Source organism: Crinia signifera, chromosome 6 (genome assembly GCF_055691185.1).
Source record: "Crinia signifera chromosome 6, ASM5569118v1, whole genome shotgun sequence".
NCBI classification, from domain to species: domain Eukaryota; kingdom Metazoa; phylum Chordata; class Amphibia; order Anura; family Myobatrachidae; genus Crinia; species Crinia signifera.
In genome coordinates, this window is record NC_139222.1 from 31,489,308 (window position 1) to 31,511,907 (window position 22,600).

A 22,600-nucleotide genomic window follows, 5' to 3' on the forward strand; every position below is an offset into this window, starting at 1 on the left:
TTGGGTGCCGCGAATCGTGGGAGGGGGGGGGACACGGGGGGTTGCAGTGAATCGTGGGAGGGTGAGTCGCGGGGGCAGGGGGTCAGGGGGGGAATCGCGGTAGGGGGGGTCGCGGGGGGTGGGGGTACCGCGAACCGCGGGAGGGGGGGCCCGGGGGGTTGGCGCAAATCGTGGGAGGGGGGGTCGCGGGGTGTCATGGGATGGGGCCGCAAATCGCGGGAGTCGCCGCGAATTGCGGGGGGTGTGCTGCGAATCGCGGGAGGGGGTCGCCGGGGGGTGCCGCGAATCGCCACAAGAAAAAATCAACACAGAAAGGTCAACACATGTAAATGTTGACATAAGTGTGGCACTTCATTGGTGTCCATGTCGACACATGAGAATGAATATGAAAACATTGAAAAAGTGAAAAATAAATCTTCAAAAACTCATGTCAACCTTTTTCATTGTCGACCATAGCCATGTCAGTGTTTTACATGTGCCATTTAATTGTGGGGTTGCCGTGAATGGGGGGGGGGGGGGGAGGTGCATACCTCCCAACATGACCCTCTCCAGGAGGGATACATTGCTCTGTTTCTGGACTTTCTTCTTAATTTATGGATTACCATAACCTGTGCTTAAACACTTTTCTTATCAATTACCCTGTTTAAAACAGGTGATGACAATCATAAATTAAGATGGAAGTCCACAAACAGAGCATTCTGTCCCTCCTGGAGAGGGTCATGTTGGGAGGTATGGAGGTGGGGGGCGCTCACCTGGTGTGTCTGGTGAGTAGCTGTGTCTTTGCTGTGTAACTCGGAGAGGCAGAGGGTGTCTGGCACTGTGGGCTCACTGGGCTGGTTCTCTGTCATGTGAGTCAGTCATGTGAGTCAGAGGCTCCACCCAGCGTTACAGCTTCAGACACACTTTGAGTGACAGATGTAGCCAAATATATAAGAGATGCTGAGCAAGCAGGAAGAGCCATGGTGATGTTGGCACTCACAGCCTTCCGTTGCTACTGTATCTCTCTCCTGTCATACACCAGCTCCACCCTCAGATCCTTCCACTGTTACTGTATCTCTCCTGTCATGCAGGTGCTCCACCCACAAAACCTTCCGCTGTTACTGTATCTCTCCTGTCATACATCAGCTCCACCTTCAGATCCTCCCACTGTTACTGTATCTCTCTCCGTCATACAGGTGCCTCCCCCTCAGATCCTTCCGCTGTTACTGTATCTCTCTCCTGTCATAGAGGTGCTTCCCCATCAGATCCTTCTGATGTTACTGTATCTCTCTCCTGTCATGCAGGTGCTTCCCCCTCAGATCCTTCCATTGTTACTGTATCTCTCTCCTGCCATACAGGTGCTTCCCCCTAAGATCCTTCCCCTGTTATTGTATCTCTCTCCTATCATACAGGTGCTTCCCCCTCAGATCCTTCCATTGTTACTGTATCTCTCTCCTGCCATACAGGTGCTTCCCCCTCAGATCCTTCCCCTGTTAATGTATCTCTCTCCTATCATACAGGTGCTTCCCCCTCAGATCCTTCCCCTGTTACTGTATCTCTCCTGTCATGCAGGTGCTCCACCCTCAGATCCTTCTGTTGTTACTGTATCTCTCCTGTCATGCAGGTGCTCCACCCTCAGATCCTTCCGTTGTTACTGTATCTCTCCTGTCATGCCGGTGCTCCACCCTCAGATCCTTCCGTTGTAACTGTATCTCTCCTGTCATGCCGGTGCTCCCCCTCAGATCCTTCCGCTGTTACTGTAGCTCTCTCCTGTTATGCAGGTGCTCCCCCTCAGATCCTTCCGCTGTTACTGTATCTCTCTCCTGTTATGCAGGTGCCCCCCCTCAGATCCTTCCGCTGTTACTGTATCTCTCTTGTCATGCAGGTGCCCCACCCTCAGAACCATCCGCCTTAGAGGAACTTATTCACTTTGACCTGGACTGGCGTTTCGGACCATGTACAGGTGAGATTTTCTTGATTTGGTGCATGAATAAGGGGGAGCAGCATATTTTTCTCATGGTAAGGATCAGTCTCATTGACATGCATGTGCACTCTACCTCCGCCTTGACTCCTCCTCCAGACACTCTAGCCCCCCCCACAGCATCATTGAATAAAGTCCATTGTGCATGGATACCTCTATGGGGGACGAGGTAAAAAGTCCACTTCCGGTGGCCAACGAAGTGCCAATGTTCCGACTGTTTCTTCGTCACCACCTGGCTAACGATACTAATTGGACAGCCACATTTATTACAAAACCTGACTGACACTAAGCGTATTATATTCCTAATTCTCTATTTCTATCTCCTATAGACTATTCTAGTTGTATTTAACTAGTACAGTCCTACATTGCAGTGAAGGAGATGTATAAAGCCTTGGAGAGCAATACAGTGGATAAGTCACCTAATACCAACCAATCAGCTGCTGTCATTTCAAAGACTGTGCTAGATAAATGACCGTTAGGAGCTGATTGGTTGGGCAAATTCTCCACTTTATCTCCAAGTCTTGATACAGGCCTCCCGTTATGGTAAATAATTGAATGTTTCAATTCAAATTCTCCTTAATGGCATCTGTCCGCTCTTTCAGCTTTGAAACTTTTACTTTTCCCTCAGGTATCACCCGATTGCAGCGATGGCAGAGGGCAAAGGATTTGGGACTAGACCCGCCAGAAAACATAAAAGTGATTTTGTTGGCCCACAGTGCAGATTCCCAATACCAGTGCAAGTAAGTGCTTGGCGGACGGGCTTTGTTGTGGGTGTGCATAGAGGGAGCTTACAGCTCAGCAGTGGTGTAAGGATGGTATGGAAGTCGAGTTACACACACGCCATTTTAGGATAGTATGGCCGCCATTTTGGTTCGCAGAGTTGCGCAAATAAAGTTTCCATACCCGAGTATGCGTGGCAAAGTGGACCAGAAGAGTAGCCATACTATCACACATAAATTCATAAATACATACTGACCCTAAGTAAAATATAGTTAAAGGTTTAGAACGCCACACATAGCTTAGTTAGCCCTGCATACATCTATCTGTATCGTGTTTAGTACCGTTCCGTTCAGCTCATTATGCGAAGTATTCCGGTCATTGCGAATATATCGCAATGTACATTGCCCGAGAGATATGGACATAATCCATATTCCAGAGACAGTTTCTGTTGTAAGTAGTTAACAAAGGAAACTAGCTCAAACCGGTTCTTATCCTTGCTGACGCCGAAACCACAGAACAAAGGACTCTTAAAGTTCACTCCCCTGCACCTGGTCAGACCAGGTACAGCGTCTAACCTCCAATCCCAGTGGACCGGACATATGATCTCTGACCAATGAGAATGGCCTTTGACCTCCCCTTTCTGACCCTATAAGATAGGCGACCCGGAGCAGGCTCGCTCTCTTCGGCACATCTACTTTCCCTGGACCTTCCTACCGGACTATCGCTCATTCCTGAACGATAGTGAGCTCTGACCGGACTGCTTCTCACATACTAGATGACCACGGTAAACGGTTGCATTTATCACGGTATTTATCCTTATTGTATTGATTGGCTGATTGTGTCTTGTATTTGTATTCTTTCCCTTTAGCAGAGTTTGTTTAGTATTCATTGTCATTGTATTGTATCACTTGTTATACCTGTTTATTCTTATTTCTGTAACCCCCTTTTGTCCATTAGGGACTTTAATACAATCTTATTACGGAGTTCTAACCTCCTTACTTCTATTCAGTGGTCGTGTCTAGTTATTCGCATAATAGCGATAAGGTACATTAAGGACTCTGTCCTTACATTGCGGACTCTGTCCTTTAAGGTATATTCGCACAATTGGAGACAAAGTCCTGCGAAAGGATCTCTTATTAAGGTATCGGTTATTGGTGTATAACATACAATAGACTGTACGCTGTGCTGCGCTACGTTTTGTTCGCACGCAGTTAGGTATAAAGGGTACGTTGGTTGCGGACTTATTACGTAACCAACGCTTTTCACTTATCGTCACTCTGGTTATATTTTAATCACCATTAACAATTGGGGGCTCGTCCGTCCGCTCCACAGTCCAGAACTCAGTACCAGGCGTGCGACTCGACCTATACCAGCAAAAGGGTGGAAGTATTTATTTGTTTCCATTGCTGGATAGGCCGAGTCCGCGGCGGTGCGGGGTTCGGGAAGTGCTAGCGCTGAACCCGGAGTACAATAAGTGAAAGCCACGTGTTTTAAAGCATATCATACCTAAGTGTTTAGTAAACTGTACTTCTGCCTGCCACAAGTAGTTTAACGGGGTATAGTGTTTTGGGCTGCTTGTTTATTATAGTATATGTACCACGCGCGATAAGGTTCGCACATGTGGAATCTGTGTTTATTATAGTACACAGAGGATCCCCTCTGTGCAAAACTATAATTGTTTATTGTTAGTTACCGCAAAAACAGGGACTCCGCCACGTGGCGACAAGTCCTGGGCCTTTTGCAGTAACGTAAAGCGTCTATTGTGTATTAAGCAAGGTGCGCGCGCACGTGCCCACATCGGGAAATTTTCGCATCTTTGTACGTGATTTACGGATTAAGTGCGGGATTTATTTCGCATCTTGATACGTAACTTTCGGACGGAGTTAAGGGATTTATTCCACATTTAAGCGCAATTACTGCGTATAGCGAAACCCGAGTGCAACCTTGCAAATACACTATAGAACACGTGGGTGGCCGATTCATCGGCGGCCTGTGAACAGTGCATGTACACACGTGGCTGTTCATTGGTACTGCACATGCAGCACACATAGGAACTCAAAGGTGAACAGTATTTGACCACTAGCTTTATTTAAACAGTATAGCAATATACTGCGAATGAGGCGGTGATTAATAAAAGAAAATAAGTTTTTCTTTTTGTTCATTTTTTTTTTAAACAAGCAACTCAAGCATTATTTTAATAGATTCCTATAGAGTGTTATAAGGGATTTATACCTGCATAAGTATCCAGTGAAAAGCTACCAACTTGGGAAGATTTTCTGTACAGAAATATTTCAAATATATGCATAAGACCAAGGTGTAACCAGCGCCCAGTGTGAAACATAACTGAGGCGAACGGGTGTGTGACGGCACGACTCAGCGCAGTGTAGTCCAGTGTAGGACAGTCCAGTTAGGACCCGGGTTCACGTGACGACGTGCCCATAGGAACTGCCCCTTCAGTGGAATTAATTCCGCTAGGAGGGTACAAGAAGATATATCGGAACGCACTTGTTTCCGATTAGCTACTTTAGAAATCCGATTTTTGGGGGTATAGGAAAGCAAGTTTGCTATACCCTGGAAAAAATTGTGCCGCATCAAGCAAGTTGGCTAGAAGTTCGCTGCTAGTTGAAAGACTTGGTGATTGAGTAACATTACCTCGCATTGTGGGCTCTTCGCTTGATTGCGTTGAAGTGTCGCTGTGTGGAGAAGTGAGTGGTTGGGGAGCTCTCAACTTAAATAACCCACCGATTATCTATTAAGCTGTGAACGTTTATTCCTGTAACTATGGGTAATAACGGGTCACGCTGTGATAACGTGCATGTTAGGGAGGAAGCAAGCCGGCCAAAAGGATCGGCTGCTTTTATTATGTGCAGGAAGCACGGTGAACTCGCAGTTGTTTACCAAAATAAATGGAGAAAAATGACACAAGGCAGCAAGTTAGAATTTCCCAGTGTTGGTAGCTTCGATCCAGAAATCTTATCGGCAGTAAAAGATGAAATATGCCTACTCTCCAGTCGTAAGGAGAGAGTGAAGCATATAAATATTCTTAAATTGTGGCAGAAGGAAGGACAGGAACAATGGGGAAGCAGAGGTTTGGCAATACCTGACGCAATCAGCCACAATATAAATGCAACCGCCGCCACAATAGAAACAGCTCCCCCACCCCCATATGTGCCGAAGGGGATAATGACTCATAAGAAAAGTATAAGTAACAATGTATCCGTTGCTAACCTGTACCCTGTCTTATCCCCTTACAAGGAAGCCCGAGAGGAAAACGAGCAGCTGTTGGCACTGGCCGTCTCTCATGCAATTAATATGATTGAGGGAAAAGCTCAACCCGCTGTTGAGGCCCCAGCACAGGAGGAGGAGACGGCTGATGCCAACAGCATAGTATTGGACTCAGGTAATGATGCACCACACAGCACGGACACAATTGACTCCCAAGCAGGTCCCAGTAATGCAAATGTGGTACAAACATACCCTGTACGCACACTGGAGGTTCCCTATGGTAAGGCAGACAGAGAGGGTGTGATACCTACCAGAAAGATGAACATGCTAAACCCATGGACACGGTTAGAGCTGCGGTCCATCATTACAGATTTCCCTGACCCAAGGAAAGATCTGGCATTGTGCCGGAAATTTGTAAGGGATCTAGGAAACTCTGATGAGCCCACCAACAAGGATTGGAGAATCATGTTGAGGGCCTGTCTCCCCACTCACATTGACATCCCGAAATTCATTCAGGATAGTGGATTGAAAGTGGACAAGGAGATAAATGATGAGATCAACCAGGAGAATATACGCCTGATTAACTTACAGTTGGGAGTGTATTTTCCTGCAGCAGTGGAATATAGCAAGATATTCACTATCAAACAACAAGATGGTGAAGTAGCTAGCGAATATTTCAACCGGGGTCTGATGGCGGTATCAAAGTACACTGGTGTCTCCGAGCCTAAGGACGACCCCCACCTGAGGGAGCTGATTGTCTCTGTGCTGGTGGAAGGGCTTAACGAAAACCTGAGAGCTAGAGTCCAAACTTCTTTTCCAAATTGGCGTGGAATGACAGTGGATGCCCTACGGGAATCTGCTGTAGACCACGACCGTAACATCAAGAAACGCAGAGAACTGCAAACTGACAAACTGATGATGGTTAGCATCCAAGCCCTTACTAATGCCCCAAACAAAGCTGCATACCAACCACGAAACACCAGGGACACAGGTAGAAAGCAAATTATCTGTTATAACTGCAATAGGGAAGGTCATTACTCAGCTCAGTGTAGGGCAGGAAACCCCAGGAGTTACCAAACACATAAGCGAGAATGGGAATCTCACAGAGGTGAGACACGGAGATACCCAGCCCCTAGACAATGGGAGGAGACAGACAGGTCACGCAACATGCCTCCTCCCCATCTGATGGCTGACACTGTGCTAAGGGCAACGCAGGTCAGACAATAGGAAACAGGTCATACCTGTATCCTACAGCCAGTTAGATTAACTCAACACCTTGGAGAAGAACCTCAGGTGAAGGTTGATATAGCTGGAGTAAGGCAAACCTTTTTGGTTGATACAGGGGCGGCCAGATCTGTTCTCAACACTCCTCTTCACTTGGGTTTCACTAACCAATCAGTAGCGGCAATTGGGGTAACAGGAAAAATACAACATTACCCACTGACGAAACCAGCAGAGGTTACAATCGGGCCTTTGCATACCAAACATTCTTTCCTGTTGGCTGCAGCGGCCCCGACTAACCTTCTGGGTAGAGATTTACTATGCAAAATGGGATGTGTCATCTATTGCACCCCCGATGGGGTATTCCTGGACACTCCTAAAAATCTTACACAAGAAGTGCAAGATATGCTGGACAGTCCTCAGAGGCTAATGTTGTGTTCCACTGTTGTAGAATCAAATCCATCTAGGGTAGCTGAAATTACAGCACAAATACCGGGTTCCCTTTGGACTAAAGATGGACAGGATGCTGGGCTAATGGCAAATGTAGCTCCAGTAGAAATCCGCTTAAAAGAAGGCAGGATAGCCCCAAAAATACCGCAGTACCCTTTAAAACCTGAAGTTGAGCTAGGAGTATTTCCAGTGATCCAACGACTGCTCCAACAGGAAATCCTAGTTAGAACTTCCAGCACGGCCAATAGTCCCATCTTTCCTGTGAAAAAGAGCGGGGGGAGGGGCTACAGACTAGTGCAGGATTTAAGAGGGGTAAACAAGGTAGTTGAGAGCCAATTCCCCGTAGTGCCAAACCCAGCTGTCATCCTAATGCAAATCCCACCTCATTGTACTCATTTCACAGTCATTGATTTGTGTTCAGCATTCTTCTCCGTCCCTTTGCATCCTGACAGCCAGTATCTGTTCGCCTTTACTTACAGAGGAGTACAGTATACCTGGACACGACTCCCCCAGGGATTCATAGACAGCCCCAGCATCTTCTCCCAGGCCTTGCATGATTGTTTACAATCCTTTCAACCCATGAGTGGTTCGATACTGATACAATATGTTGATGACTTATTGTTGTGTTCTGAGTCACTGGAGTCATCAGTGGATGACACTAGACAGCTGCTGATGCATCTCTCAGAGACAGGACATAAAGTATCAAAGGATAAGCTGCAGTTATGCCAGACCAGGGTTAAGTATCTGGGCCACTGCCTTACCCAAGGGCTGAGACACCTCACCGACGACAGAATCCAAGCGATTCAGAATATGGTACTGCCACAGACCCAGCATCAGATCCGTACGTTCCTAGGCATGTGTGGATACTGTCGCAATTGGATCCCAGGTTTCTCTATTCTGGCATTACCACTACAAGAGATGGTTTCCTCAACTAAGCCAGATCGGGTCTCTCATACTGAGGAATCTGAACTGGCTTTCGAGGAACTAAAGGTGAGCCTAACAAAGGCCCCAGCACTGGGAATGCCAGATTATGGGAAACCCTTCGAACTGTACGGAACTGAATCAGGTGGGTGTGCGGCAGGAGTGCTTGTACAAAAACATGGTGATGCCAACCGACCAATAGCGTACTACAGTGGCCAGCTGGACACAGTAGCACGCTCACTCCCAACTTGCTTACGAAGTGTGGCTGCAATAGCACAACTAGTAAGTAAGAGTGAGGACGTAGTGTTGGGACACGATTTAACTGTTCATGCTCCCCATGCTGTCTCTGCCCTCCTAAATTCTGCCCAAACACGTCATGTGTCCTCAGCACGGTTCACTAAATGGGAACTGGCGCTGATGGCCCCAGTAAATATTACCATCAAAAGATGCAACACACTAAACCCAGCCACATTCCTTCCTCATGTGCCTTCCAAGGCACAAAGGGTGGAGGGTGATGGGAATGTTGCTGAATATGGTAAAGCAGAGTTTAGTGAGAGTGAGGACAAACATGATTGCATGTCCTACCTGAATCAGACCTTCACAGCACGTCCTGACATAAGCGACAGCCCATTAAGTGAGGTAGACATAACCTTATTCACAGATGGTAGCTGTCATAGACAGACGGACACGGGAGAGCTGTGCACAGGTTACGCAGTAGTAGATGGAGAAGGTATTGTGGAAGCTGAACCCTTGGGACCACCTCACTCAGCACAAGTAGCGGAACTGGTGGCACTGACCAGAGCATGTGAACTGGCCCAAGGAAAATCAGTCAACATATATACCGACTCCAGATATGCTTTCGGAGTAGTCCATGATTTTGGAGCCCTATGGCGCCTCCGAAATTTCATGACGGCGGCTGGCACACCAGTGGCGCATGCGACATATATTAGGAGACTTCTGGGAGCTATTCAGCTTCCAGACAGAGTGGCTGTTATCAAGTGCAAAGCTCACACATCAGAGAAGGACCCGGTGTCACTTGGTAACAGCCGCGCTGATGAGGCAGCGAAAAGGGCCGCATGCCCTGTAAATATTTTCACCCATCCTACCAACCTTTGTACACTGAACATAGTATCCACATCCAAACTGATAGACATGCAGAATTTGTGTTCCCCACAGGAAAGAGCAGTATGGAAGTCGAAGGGATGTGGCCAAGAGTCTACCGGACTTTGGAGAGATGGACACGGGAAACCAGTGGCCCCCAGAGCATACCTTCCTAGTCTAGCCGAGGCGGCCCATGGGCTGACACATCTTGGGAAGGAAGGTATGTGCAAGCTGGTAAAGGCCTACTGGTGTGCACCAGGGTTCGCTTCTCAAGCAGGTAGAGTGGCAATGTCATGCCTCACCTGTTTGAGGAAGAACGTTGGAAAAGCCATCCCAACAGAGCCATCCCACATCCCTCCTACAGAAGGCCCTTTCCAGGTAATACAAATCGACTTCATACAGTTACCACCCTGTAGGAATTTGAAATATGTATTAGTTTGTGTTGACATGTTTTCTAGCTGGGTGGAGGCTTTCCCCGCTGCCTCCAACACTGCTACCTTTACAGCAAAGAAAATATGTCAGGAGTTTGTCTGTAGGTATGGTATCCCAAAGGTCATTGAGAGTGACAGAGGCACTCATTTCACAGGAGAGGTCTTCCAAATCATGTGTAAACTCCTGGGGATTAATAGTAAACTTCATACTCCATATCGTCCCCAGGCGAGCGCCAAAGTTGAGAGAATGAATGGTACTATTAAGAACAAATTGGGTAAAGTTATGGCTGAAACAGGGTTGTTATGGCCAGAGGCACTGCCTATTGTGCTATATAGCATTAGGACCACTCCCAGGACTCCGCTCAACTTGTCCCCCTTCGAGATATTGTTTGGTCGGCAGCCACACATCATGATAGACCCACAGGATGATCTCAAATGTAACAATGAGCTAACTGTACAGTATCTCCTAAAGCTAAACAAACAGCTAAGGGAGCAACAAAAGCAGCTGAAACTACTGAACCCTGATATGCCTACAGAGAATTGTCATAATCTTAAACCAGGAGACTTTGTTATGATCCGAAATTTTTTACGCTCAGGTTGTTTGATAGACCGTTGGGAAGGACCGTACCAAGTTTTGTTGACCAGCACTACATCAATTAAAGTCGCAGAGAGAGAGACTTGGATACATTCGTCCCACTGCAAGAAAGCCAGTAACCCAGAGTCCCAGTGTGCAGAGAGCGAGAGAGAAGAAGTGTCGCTAGAAGCATTGTTTCGGGAACACTGAGAAGCAGCCAAGGTCGAGCAACCTGAGCGAACAAAGGTCTAAGAGCAGAGCAAAATAAAAGTCCCCTGGTAGAGATGATGGAAGGACTCCAAGCAAAAGGTTCACAGCTATGCATATATGTCTTTGTTTTCTTTCTGTGTTCTTTTATTCACCCAAAGATACTCGGTGGCTGCCACATCCTAGAGCGATCGGAGCGGAGTTCTGACAGTGTAATAATGGACCCAGATATGGGCGAGGTAGAATCCCTAAACCAGCTTGAAACTTTGCCCATGACAGGAGAAGGTAAAAGGTATGAGGGAAACGTAGTTCAAGGGCTATGTGATGAGTTATTGTCTGGTGAGTACTGTGTCTGTAGATATTGTCAACCTAAAATGGAAGAAGAATGCATCCAGCGATGTCAGTCGACAAGTAAGGCAACTACCGGCCGACATCCCTTGAGTGATTACCACTCACTAGTGGGTAAGGTTTTAAACCAAACAGAATGCTGGGTGTGTTCACAAGTGTTACATAAAAGGAGTAGTGTAGGCCTAGTCCCATACCCGCTTAATATTTCAGAGATAAGCGTATTAAATAAGGGGAGGCCATTGGATAAGAGATACCTGTATACCAGGTCCCCTAGTCTTAGATTACACCCATACCAAGTGGATAAATCCCTGGTATGTATGAACTTCTCAAGTTCCAAAGCGATTGGTACTTGGGAAGTGACATGGCATAACCAGACAATGACTTACTCCCAGCGTCCAGATGGAGAGCCTATTGATAAGGAATTGTTGTTAAAAATCCGAACCAGTGGGAGACACTATAAATACGTCTACACGGTGAAGAGAAGTAAAATGATGGCCGGCAGAGTATCAGCCGGCTACTGTAATGTAACCCTACAGCCAGAAATCTGTGAGGAACAAGTCAGGGAACAGGGGACGGGGATGTTCTTATGGATAATGTGTGACAAGATCATGAAATACTCTGTCCCCTATTTTCTCCCTGACGATGTTTATTATATTTGTGGTAGGAGGGCGTACAAATGGCTCTCCATGAACTACGTTGGTATTTGTTATCTAGGCAGAGTGTTACCGGAAGTGATGACCCTCACACATGATGAGATGATGAACATACACAGAGGTATTTCTCCTCCTTACACTCATACCCATTATGACCAAATCCATAAAAGGGATTTAACCATCAGGAAAGTACCCCTAGCTTCCGAAATGATACACGAGTCGTTCGGTATCCAACTCCTCATTGCTTTAGACATCACCCATACCGCCAGAGGAGTCATAAATTTTAAATATATACAAGCATTAGCCAGCTTGGTAGATAACATCACTGAGATTTATGATGACACCTTTAGATACACTGGGAAAGAGTTGCAAGCATACAAAAGAGAGCTGGTCCAACATCGGATGGTGTTGAACTATCTGACAGCTATGACAGGAGGATATTGTGTCACCCTTTCTACACAGTTTGGGGTGAAATGTTGTACATACATCACCAACAATACTGAAGACCCAGAAGAAATCATCGATCACCGGATGGATGAGATTCTTCAGCTTAAATGGGAATTTAGAAGGGAACATAATATCAGCCTGGTAGAAATAGGTAACAAAGTTAGTGAATGGACCTCCTGGTTGAATCCAATGCACTGGTTCTCTGGTTTAGGAGAATGGGCGCAAGGGATCATAGCTAGTATAGGAAAACTCCTTCTCTGTATCGGTGGTGCCATCATAGTCTTTGTGCTATTGTTCAAATGTATAAAGGTGGTGACCCGGGGAAAGACAAAACGTACCGAAATCATGAGTGTAAGAACGAGAGATACAGAGGAAGACCAGGGTTTGGTATATGACCCTAAAATTGAAACCACCTCCCTTTAAGGAAACCATATTTGTGAACGTGTATATGTTGTAACCACCCCTGTTTTTATTTTTATCCCAAAATTGTACATTATCCTTCGTGACCCTGAGTAGGTTGTTCGATAAATGCGGCCCATCGTTTATCCATGATCCTGGATCGGCCGAGAGCAGATGGCTTACTCCCCTTATATGTTTAATTCATGTATCTCAAATTTCTCTGTTAGGATTATGAATTTCTGTATTGTCGTGTGAAATGTTTTTGTATTGTAACAGTTTTATAATTACTGTTAAAGGGTGGACTATGGAAGTCGAGTTACACACACGCCATTTTAGGATAGTATGGCCGCCATTTTGGTTCGCAGAGTTGCGCAAATAAAGTTTCCATACCCGAGTATGCGTGGCAAAGTGGACCAGAAGAGTAGCCATACTATCACACATAAATTCATAAATACATACTGACCCTAAGTAAAATATAGTTAAAGGTTTAGAACGCCACACATAGCTTAGTTAGCCCTGCATACATCTATCTGTATCGTGTTTAGTACCGTTCCGTTCAGCTCATTATGCGAAGTATTCCGGTCATTGCGAATATATCGCAATGTACATTGCCCGAGAGATATGGACATAATCCATATTCCAGAGACAGTTTCTGTTGTAAGTAGTTAACAAAGGAAACTAGCTCAAACCGGTTCTTATCCTTGCTGACGCCGAAACCACAGAACAAAGGACTCTTAAAGTTCACTCCCCTGCACCTGGTCAGACCAGGTACAGCGTCTAACCTCCAATCCCAGTGGACCGGACATATGATCTCTGACCAATGAGAATGGCCTTTGACCTCCCCTTTCTGACCCTATAAGATAGGCGACCCGGAGCAGGCTCGCTCTCTTCGGCACATCTACTTTCCCTGGACCTTCCTACCGGACTATCGCTCATTCCTGAACGATAGTGAGCTCTGACCGGACTGCTTCTCACATACTAGATGACCACGGTAAACGGTTGCATTTATCACGGTATTTATCCTTATTGTATTGATTGGCTGATTGTGTCTTGTATTTGTATTCTTTCCCTTTAGCAGAGTTTGTTTAGTATTCATTGTCATTGTATTGTATCACTTGTTATACCTGTTTATTCTTATTTCTGTAACCCCCTTTTGTCCATTAGGGACTTTAATACAATCTTATTACGGAGTTCTAACCTCCTTACTTCTATTCAGTGGTCGTGTCTAGTTATTCGCATAATAGCGATAAGGTACATTAAGGACTCTGTCCTTACATTGCGGACTCTGTCCTTTAAGGTATATTCGCACAATTGGAGACAAAGTCCTGCGAAAGGATCTCTTATTAAGGTATCGGTTATTGGTGTATAACATACAATAGACTGTACGCTGTGCTGCGCTACGTTTTGTTCGCACGCAGTTAGGTATAAAGGGTACGTTGGTTGCGGACTTATTACGTAACCAACGCTTTTCACTTATCGTCACTCTGGTTATATTTTAATCACCATTAACAATGGTAAGGGATGTGCAGGCAGGAAGGGAGAGCTGTTTTGGGTGTGCATACAGGGGGCTTATAGATCAGCAATGGTGAATGTACGGTAAGGCAGGAAGTGAGAGCTGGTATGGGTGTGCATACAGGGGGCTTATAGATCAGTGGTGGTGTTAGTATGGTAAGGCAGGAAGTGAGAGCTGGTATGGGTGTGCATACAGGGAGCTTATAGATCAGCAGTGGTGTTAGTACGGTAAGGCAGGAAGTGAGAGCTGGTATGGGTGTGCATACAGGGAGCTTATAGATCAGCAGTGGTGTTAGTATGGTAAGGCAGGAAGTGAGAGCTGGTATGGGTGTGCATACAGCGGGCTTATAGATCAGCAGTGGTGTTAGTACGGTAAGGCAGGAAGTGAGAGCTGGTATGGGTGTGCATACAGGGAGCTTATAGATCAGCAGTGGTGTTAATATGGTAAGGCAGGAAGTAAGAGCTGGTATGGGTGTGCATACAGGGGGCTTATAGATCAGCAATGGTGAATGTACGGTAAGGCAGGAAGTGAGAGCTGGTATGGGTGTGCATACAGGGGGCTTATAGATCAGCAATGGTGAATGTACGGTAAGGCAGGAAGTGAGAGCTGGTATGGGTGTGCATACAGGGGGCTTATAGATCAGCAATGGTGAATGTACGGTAAGGCAGGAAGTGAGAGCTGGTATGGGTGTGCATACAGGGGGCTTATAGATCAGCAGTGGTGTTAGTATGGTAAGGCAGGAAGTGAGAGCTGGTATGGGTGTGCATACAGGGAGCTTATAGATCAGCAATGGTGAATGCACGGTAAGGCAGAAAGTGAGAGCTGGTATGGGTGTGCATACAGGGAGCTTATAGCTCAGCAGTGGTGTTAGTACGGTAAGGCAGGAAGTGAGAGCTGGTATGGGTGTGCATACAGGGGGCTTATAGCTCAGCAGTGGTGTTAGTATGGTAAGGCAGGAAGTGAGAGCTGGTATGGGTGTGCATACTGGGGGCTTATAGATCAGCAGTGGTGTTAGTACGTTAAGGGAGGAAGTGAGAGCTGGTATGGGTGTGCATACAGGGGGCTTATAGATCAGCAGTGGTGTTAGTACGGTAAGGCAGGAAGTGAGAGCTGGTATGGGTGTGCATACAGGGGGCTTATAGATCAGCAATGGTGAATGTACGGTAAGGCAGGAAGTGAGAGCTGGTATGGGTGTGCATACAGGGAGCTTATAGATCAGCAATGGTGAATGTACGGTAAGGCAGGAAGTGAGAGCTGGTATGGGTGTGCATACAGGGAGCTTATAGCTCAGCAGTGGTGTTAGTACGTTAAGGGAGGAAGTGAGAGCTGGTATGGGTGTGCATACAGGGGGCTTATAGATCAGCAGTGGTGTTAGTATGGTAAGGCAGGAAGTGAGAGCTGGTATGGGTGTGCATACAGGGAGCTTATAGCTCAGCAGTGGTGTTAGTACGTTAAGGGAGGAAGTGAGAGCTGGTATGGGTGTGCATACAGGGGGCTTATAGATCAGCAGTGGTGTTAGTACGGTAAGGCAGGAAGTGAGAGCTGGTATGGGTGTGCATACAGGGGGCTTATAGATCAGCAATGGTGAATGTACGGTAAGGCAGGAAGTGAGTGCTGGTATGGGTGTGCATACAGGGGGCTTATAGATCAGCAGTAGTGTAAGTATGGTTAAGGGATGGACGGACCAGGGTTATTCCCAGGACTTGCGGCAGGATAATTTTCCCGCCTTATGTCTGATTGGTTGGACCCAGGAAAATCCCAGCTCTGTTGTGTACTGTGAAAGGGGTTCTACAAGCTGGATTACAACACTGTGTAAAAACCTGGGTCAGAGCCATATTTGCCTGGGCTTATAGGGGTATACATAGGACTTCAAACACCCCAATTTCAGTCACAGATTGAGAACCTTTTGTGCAGCCTCAGCCTGAGGTCAGTCACTAATGGCTTTATATAGTAACATGTGCATTGTTATAGTTATATTAGACATTATCCAATGACCTGTGCTTTTTATACCCCATTTCAGCCTGTGGTGTGCATATGCTATCTGAGGAGAAGACATTGCTGGTGATGACGGCTGCACAGAGGCCACACAAAATGGCTGAACAGTGGGACGGCATAGCTCAGGGAATACGAATCAGTGATCAAATGCCTATTTTAGTATTCTGCTGAAATCACACTGTTATCTCTAATACCGCTTTCAGACCACAAATACAAGGTCGCATGGTTACTTTGAAACGGTTCAGTCCCGGTGTGACCCTGCATGTGCGGTCTGTTCACATCGCATCATCGAACCGGCAATATTGCCGGTTCACTGACATCATCCGGGGGCGCGGTGGAGCGTCATCGGTGGCAGGGGAGGAGGCAGGGTTTAGAGCTGGCGCTGCTCTAAGCACCGCCTCCTCCATAGTGTTAATCGCTCGCTCGATTAACCCGTTCACACCGCCAAGCAACACAGCAACGAAACGGTAAGAACCCTTCTTTTTAACCGGTTCGTATTGCCATGTTGTTACCGGTTTGCTGTAACCGGTCACCCCTTTCACATTGCACCAAGTACCGGCTTGAACCCGGTGATTAGGTGCGATGCGCTTCATTCTGATGTCTGCTACATTCCCTCATGAAAGTGAAAATTAAATTTTTATTTCAGAAATAACAGCAACTTACCAGGTGAAGCAGTTCTACCCAGTCATTTTTATAGTGTGAAAGGCTCATCCCGGTTCAATGACCCTGCTTTTTTACCAGGGTCGTCGACCCAGGTTTTGCGACCTGGGTTGACCCTTTCACACTACACAAATTACCCGTGTAATTCATCAAATTCATTTTTGAACCCAGTAATTTGCTGCTATGTGTGAAAGGGGGTCAGACTGCGCCCCACAAAATGACCTGACCACATTTAGCAATTTCTGGATGCGTTAGGTGACAAAACGCCGTATCGAGAGCATCGTACAATATCTTATTTCTCGTTACAATTTCCCTGGCCAGAAATGTCCCCACAGCATTGCCCAGATTTATTGTTTTGTTGCCCCAGAATCTTTTTGTTGTATACTATAAAGCAGTCATGGCAGCAGTGCTGTGATCAGCTGTTATTTTGCACATTGTCTATAGTTTTATATTATTATAAAGATGTTCTTTAAGTAAATGACTCCTTTGTTTATTTCTTTGGGGGTGGGCTACTCTGCGTAGAATTGTTAAATTGCGTAATAAATATAAAAAAAAAACCTCCTTTATGTGCTAAAAGGTCTCTTAACAGAAAGTGAAAGCAATTTTGCATTAGGTCGACATGTGTCTAGATCATTAGGTCGACACATGCATTAGGTCAAAAGGTTGACATGTTTTTTTTTTTATGTTTTTGAAGCCGACATGTGCCGACGGGATGCAGTTAAAATCCCGGCGTTCAGAATCCCGACGCCGGAATCCCGACCGCCGAAATCCCGAAACTTACTCCCTCCTTGGGTGTCCACGACACCCCTGGAGGGAGAATAAATTAGTGTGCCGAGCGTAGCGAGGCACCGGGCCCGCTGCGTGGCGAGCGCAGCGAGCCGGCAAGGGGAGACGATCCACGTCCCCCCCTTGTCGGGATTTCGGCGGACGGGATTCCGGCGTCGGGATTTTGAACGCTGGGATCCCGACCGCCGGGATTTCATACTGAATCCGAGATGACAGGTGGAATTTCATGCCCTACCATCCACTAGGGCGTGGAGGGAGAGTAAAATAGTGTGCCCGAAGCATGGCGAGCGTATGTGGTGCTACAGTTCAGTGTCCATGTTGACGTTTGGCTGAAAATAAATCAGCGAAAACACGATGTCGACCTTTGCACTGTCAACCTAATGCATGTATCGACCTTATGGCCTGTCAACCTAACCCAGGGTTGCAAACCTGACCCCTCTCCATGAGGGAGAAAATGCTCTGTTCCTGGACTTCCCTGGTAATGTCTGATTGCCATCACCTGTGGTGAAACGTCTTTCTTACCAATTACCTAGCTCCCCACAGGTGCTGGCAATCATACATTACCAGGGAAGCCCAGGAACAGAGCATATTCTCCCTGAAGGAGAGGGTCAGGTAGGCAACCATGCGTTTACCTGGAGTGTCAGGGAAAACGTGGGCCTCCCCAGGCATTTGAGGGGGAAGTCATGTGACGCCAGCTTCGGCCCCGATTAGCCTGTTTCTATTGCACTGGCCACGTAATGCTGGCCACACATCAGACCAACTTTCCTCCAACCATCCAACTAGTTGCTTTGATGGAATAAAAATCTGGTACTGGATGGGAGCAAATGTAATATTTACTACAGAAATTTGCTCCCAAAATCTCGAAAAGGACAAAAACTGTCTCTCGGACGCGGTACTGTAGTTGAACCTGTTTGCTTTAAACAATTTGAATGAATGTTTTTGTCCATTTTCATGGGTTTGCACATGTCCTTTGCTTCCATACATTACCACATTTTTATTCCATCCAAGCAACTAGTTGGATGGTTGGAGGAAAGTTGGTCTGTTGTGTGGCCGGCGTTAGTCCTGTGCTACGCAGAGACTGCACACTGGGAAATCATTCAATGAGGAGCACGTCCGAACGGATTTGCAGCTAATCGCGGGCTTGCAATGGGCGTTATTTCACTTTGGCTAACCCCTACTCTCCAGCCATTTGCTCCAGACAAGTCTCCCTTGTACACCAGTGTGAAATGTCCATATCAGCAGGAATATAATCTATGAGTTGTGCAGGATTGGTGTGGTAGACCCTACACCAGGCATCCTTAGCCTAGGTCCTCAATATATATTAGCAGCACAGTTTTCAGTGATATACCTCCCTCCTTGAGCACAGGTGACTTATTTTGTACCTTGGTTATTTTAACCATTACCACCTGGTGGTGAAACTGGAGTACTGCAGCCACAAGGAAAAATATTTGCTTTCTACAAAGGCAATGTGACCGATAAAGGGTTAAATAGCAAAGGGTAGGGATCTGTGTATGTAGTAAACAACACATGTCCTGGCGATTATAGAATACCACCTCATCTCTCTGGTGACGTCTTGATTACTGTGGTCTAGCTGCGTGAAGTGGGTTTGTCATTGCAATGTATCCGCCGGCCATTTTTTTGGCTCCCCCAGCATGGCTACCTATTATTGCCGTTGTCCTCTTCCAATTCCTAGCTAAGTTAGGCCGGTTTCACACACTCTGGCTCCTGCCGGACGGTGAAATCCCGCACGGCCAGGGAGCCGTGCCGCACACAGTACTTTATCATGGAGGGGATGGCCACAGCCCAGCAGCCGTCCCTTCCAGTGGCGGGATCCGGCTGCAGCAGAAGCCGGAGTGTGTGAAACCGGCCTAACTATGCAAAAGACCTTAACATGAGATCTCCGGCCTGTGGTCTCTAATGTCCCAGTAACCTGGCCAGACCATTGTCTGTGCACTTAAACCTGAAGCAACCTGACAACTTGCTGTAACTTTGGTGACTTGGAAATCACAGAGTAGACAGGGTCCGGTAGTGTGGTGAGACTGAGGGCCTTATTCTAGTTAACTCTGACAAAATCCTTCCTAGATGGACAAAACCATGTGCACTGCAGGTGGGGCAGATGTAAAATGTGCAGAGAGATTTAGCTTTGGATGAGTTATTTTGTTTCTGTGCAGGGTAAATTCTGGCTGCTTTATTTTTACACTGCAATATAGATCTCACTTTGAAGTAAAACCCAACCCAAATCTAATTCTCTCTGCACAAGTTACATCTGCCCCCCTGCAGTGCACATGGTTTTGTCCATCTAAGAAGGATTTTGTCAGAAAGAGTGAACCAGAATAAGGCCCTATGTCACTACAATGAGACACTCCTGTTCCTGGTGTCATTTGCTTCATAAACAACGGAACTCGCCCTGGGGGGAAACAGTCTCTGCAGGGACAATTGTAATTGCTGGCTTGTGTAAGTCACAAATACAGAAAGCCCTGCAGCAGGCGCTCCAAGCCACTTGGGTACTAAGCGCACAGCCCGGCAATATGTCTATGGTGTGGAATATTAGCATTTACTTACACCTCTACTCACATCTCAGCCAGGTGGGACACAGGAAGGGAGCTGGTTGGGTACAAGTTACTGGAAGCCAGGATGACGACTCTCACAATGCCGACACGAGCATCCCAAACTGCCACAATCCCAACAGGAACGAGCCAATAAACAAACCCTAACCCTCCCCTCTATGGCATACTTATGTTTGGAATTCCGGCGTCGGCATTCTCATAGGTGGTGGGATTGCGGCTTCGGCTCTTCTGACTGCTGACATCCTGTCCGTCGGGATGCCGACTACATTCCAAAGCAATTGTAACTAAGGGGAGGGAGGAACGTCCAGAGCAGCACATTTTCTACCAACTGTGAATATATTGTTACGATGCAACTTAAAAAGTAAAAAGGGTTTCCTAGCACGGCGCCAGCGATTTTTATCTCAAGCATCGGGACCAAAAAAATTGCGTCTATCGCATTGCATGCAACCAAATCGCATGCGATGGACACGATTTTTACATTGGAATCAATGTAAAGTGGTCCCTGAGACCATTTTACCATTGGGCCCAATGTTAAAAGCCCCCGAAACCCCAATTTTAATTGCATACCCCCCCATGGGTGAAATGGTCCCCCATTGTTAACGCCACCCCACGATGAACGCCAACCCGAAGCGTGGCGAGCGCAGCAAGCCCGCGAGGGGCGGCGGTACGCGTCCTCCAACCTTTTCATACCCCCACTATCCACGTCGGCGTGGAGTTGAGAATAGAAAGTGTGGCGAGCCCCGCGAGGGGACGCGCATAACTTCACAGGTATTACGCGTCCGCTCGCCACGCTTCGGGCTCGGTGGCTCGCTGCACTAGCCACACTTTATAAAATCAACTCCATGCCGACGTGGATAGTGAGGGTATGAAAAGGTCGGAGGACGCGTACCGCTGCCCACGCCACGCTTCGGGTTGGCGTTAATAGTGGGCAGGCGTTAAGAATGGGGGACCATTTACCATACTTAATACCCATGAGGGTAAAAATGGGCACATTGACCTATTTCACATTGTTCCCTATGTAAAATCGCGTCGATCGCATGCCATGGCATGCGATCGACGCGATTTTGCCTTTGACAGCTAATTTAACATTGATCTCTATGAGAAAATCGCGTTGATCGCGTCGCTCGCATCGCATGCCATTATAATGGCACGCGATGGACGCAATCAATGCGATTTTCTCATTGCCGGCAATAAAGGCTGGTAATTGACAGAAAATCGCGTCCATCGCGTTGATTGCATACCTTAACTTAAGGTATGCGATCAACCCCGACGGGCGCCGTGCTAGGAAATAAGTACCGAAAAAGTTGGGATTATTTAGACTCAAAATAAGTCCTTCTTTCTGCTATAAATGAGAACATGATGTCCTATAAAAATCCAGTGAACACTCCCGAGACCTAAAAAAATAATAAACATAATATCCCAAAATCTATTACAGGTTAAGTATCTCATTGAATATCTGCAGTAATCAAGGGATACGGGTCTAGGACAGTGGTTCCCAACCCTGGTCCTCAAGTACCCCCAACAGTGCACGTTTTGCAGGTCTCCACACAGAATCACAAGTGCTATAATTAGCTCCACCTGTGGATCTTTTCAAATGTGCCTGAATAATGAGTGCACCTGCCGGGTGACCTGGAAAACGTGCACTGTTGGGGGTACTTGAGGACCAGGGTTGGGAACCACTGGTCTAGGAGGTGGACACCTGAAAAAGATCGACATGTAAAAAAGGTCAACGTGATTTTTTTACCATTTGTAATGTCTATGTCAACATAAGTCGATGGCGGGCCATCGTTTGGACATGCCTGATCTGCTGCCCGCTTTTGAACGGGTTATTTGTATTTCCTGCTGTATTACAGCGCCTGATTTGTGTGTTCTGTGATTAAGGCTGTGACCCTGCCGACCAGAAATGCATCAGATGGCAGGCTGGGCGAGGAGAGGGGAAGGGATTGTCCTAATTGGAGAAGAATGATTCGTCTATTGCCCTGATAATTTACAAGAGATACTTGGTCACGCTGAACTCATAACATCAAATGCAGAAGAACAGAATCAGGGTGAATCCTGCAGTGGGCCCTGGAGCTTATTACATTATGTACAAATGTTGTTATTCAATCTGTATATTTGCGTTTTGCATTTATCGAATATGCTCGTATACAGATGTGTGGTAACGTTTGGCCAGATTCTGGGGGGGGGGGATAAAGAACTTTACAGGCTGTTTGCAAAAAGGCTCATACACTATTGGGATATGGCGCTGTATCACACAATTTCGAGCCATCTGGCTGATAAATTGTGTGAAAAGTGCCATATTGTATGTGATTTACCTTAAAATTACGATCCATCGGATAAGTAACATCATCATATACAAATGGACGGCTTACGATGTATCCTATGTGGGTGGTTGCTAAGGTACAGTATCGCATGTGAGGCT

General features: G+C 46.6%; 1 protein-coding gene across 1 annotated transcript in view; it reads left to right on the forward strand.

The window, feature by feature from the left end:
• POLD4 (DNA polymerase delta 4, accessory subunit) overlaps positions 1–13,868 on the forward strand; it is a gene marked incomplete at its 5' end in the record, with an annotated part of 16,047 nt that extends 2,179 nt beyond the window's left edge. Inside the window, 3 exons of the mRNA XM_083150019.1 lie at positions 1,865–1,942; positions 2,589–2,700; positions 10,626–13,868. Coding sequence (XP_083006145.1) covers positions 1,865–1,942; positions 2,589–2,700; positions 10,626–10,689 — 254 coding nt within the window. The remainder of the gene's footprint in view (positions 1–1,864; positions 1,943–2,588; positions 2,701–10,625) is intronic.
• Positions 13,869–22,600: the final 8,732 nt, after the last annotated feature.